The 2,204-nt window shown below is 32.0% G+C and overlaps 1 protein-coding gene across 1 annotated transcript in view; it reads left to right on the top strand.

The window, feature by feature from the left end:
* The window catches only part of LOC107613048 (mitogen-activated protein kinase 19), a 5,116-nt gene continuing 4,620 nt past the window's right edge, over positions 1,709-2,204 (top strand). The window contains exon 1 of the mRNA XM_016314882.2: positions 1,709-2,106. Within this exon, the coding sequence (XP_016170368.1) occupies positions 2,083-2,106 (24 nt within the window). The 5' untranslated portion in view covers positions 1,709-2,082. The remainder of the gene's footprint in view (positions 2,107-2,204) is intronic.

Here is a 2,204-nt window from a genome sequence, read left to right as displayed (position 1 = left end):
TCCTTAATCTTGATGTTTAAATTAATATTTTTTATTTTGCCTTAAAAATATAAGTGATAAAATGTTTTTTTTTTTGGTATAAGTGAGTGATAAAATTTAAAAAAAAAAATCTAAATGGTTTTGACAATTATTTCGAAAGACAATGAAACCTTTAACAAAAAAAATTTATTTTTTTTGGCTCTTGAACTTTATTTATGTGAGACTGGTTAGTTCTTTTATCAATATTTTCTCTCTGTATACTAACAGAATAAGCCTACATAGCATGTTAAACTGTTAATTTATTCGTTAAGAGTCAACTAGGATTCATAATTTTTTTTTGTTGGGAGTTTCGTTGTCTTTTAGGGGTAATTGTTAGTTTTTTTTGTTACTTTTTTGTAAATACGTTGACTAAATTTACTGTGTAGAATCAAGAAATATTAATAATTTTTAAATTATTTTTACTTATAAAAATTAAATGGAGGATATTTTAGTAATTAACAAGTTACACAAGCATGTTTTTGAAAAAGATCATTAACAGAGGGACTAATCAGTCTCACAAAGTTAATTACCAGGGGCCGAAATGAATATTTTTTTCTTAGAGGCGTTATAGTCCTTCGAAAAAATGATCAGAAGTCGAAATTGATATTCACCCATTTAATGTAAAGAATGTAACGATAAATTTGGACCTAGTCCGATATCCAATGAATATAATAAAAAAAGTGCCCTAATACAGTAATACCAATTTAATAATTTCCTTCTTAACATTGTGTTGTCATCCTTCTCAACTATTTCCTACAACAAATTAAAAAAAGTAGAAGGATAACAATAAAAAAATAAATGATGGAAGGTGACACGCATACAAGTTAACAAAGAAGAAAAAGACGGTAATGATGGAAGGGGCGGTGAAGACAAATGACGGAAGGGGTTTCTCTGGCGAAGGGAAGGCGAGACGGTGGCGGAAGAATGTACAGTGGTTGGATGCGAGGAAGAAAATGCATGAAGGTGGAATCACTGAACCTTAGGTTTTTTGGCCTTAAGGAATTAGGCCATTAGGGTTATGGATTACTATTTTTTTTTTTGGATCCCGCTAGGGAGACAATGGATACAATGGATTATTTGTACAATGTGTATAATGGGCTATTGAGTTACAAAATGAACATCTCCCATACTATCTAGAATAACCATCCGAGTACTAGTGATAATAAACATCTTCCCAAAAACGTAAACTGATTTTGGGGTTCACCAAGACTCGAACTCTTAACCTGATGAGAAAAGGTAACACTAATGATTATATCTCTAATACTCTCTAAACTTCCATTATACACATTGTATAAATATTCCATTGGCTCCTCATACTTTCCCTTTTTTTTTGATTAATGAAAAAAACAACGTCGTTCAAATTTCAAATATGAAAATCGGCCGAATTTCGATTCGGTTCGGTTCAATTAGACGATTTTCGACCACTTCAGCGGTTTAAAAATAATTTCTAAAACAAACGATTATATCTATTGATCGAATAGTTTTTATTGTCAATTCACGGTTTAACCAATTCAATCGACCAGGTCAAATCGATTTTCATGAACTTAGTCTTAAGCCAATTAGCTTTGGTTTATTGATTAACAACTAAAATTTAATTAATGTGTTACAAAATTATATGTTAGTCATAAATTAAAATTTTTTTTATAAATGATACAAAATCTAAGTTTTGAATGTATTTATTATATTACAACTTTCACCCACCTCCCCTAACCTTCTTCGTTGTTCTCATATCTCAACTTGTCTTTCTCTCTTCTTCTTCTTCTTCTTCTTCTTCTCTCTCTCCTGAGTTCAGATCCTCTGAAGTGAAGGTTTACGCTGCATCTTCATTTCTAGGGTTTTTCATCTCCATTTGCAACCCTAATTCCAAAACCTTCGAGGATTTTGCTGCTTAATCGGTCCGTTTCTTCCAGCTGATTCGCCGCAAATTTGAGGTTTCACCTTGATCTTCGATCTGTTTCGATCCGTCGAAGCTAGTGACACTTCTTTTGTGCGGTGAAGTTTTCTTGCTGTTTCGATCTGTTTTGAAAAGGAAAAGGAAAAGGAAAAGGAAAGGAAGAACAGAAGATGCAGCAAGATCAGCTCAAGAAGGTTCTTTCTTTTCTAATTGCACGCTTTTGTCTTTTCTGTGGAAATTGTGAAGAAAATGGAAAATTGGAAACTCAGGGATATTTTATTGGTTCATTTCT

Source organism: Arachis ipaensis, chromosome B08 (genome assembly GCF_000816755.2).
Source record: "Arachis ipaensis cultivar K30076 chromosome B08, Araip1.1, whole genome shotgun sequence".
NCBI classification, from domain to species: domain Eukaryota; kingdom Viridiplantae; phylum Streptophyta; class Magnoliopsida; order Fabales; family Fabaceae; genus Arachis; species Arachis ipaensis.
This window is presented reverse-complemented; position numbering and strand designations above follow the sequence as displayed.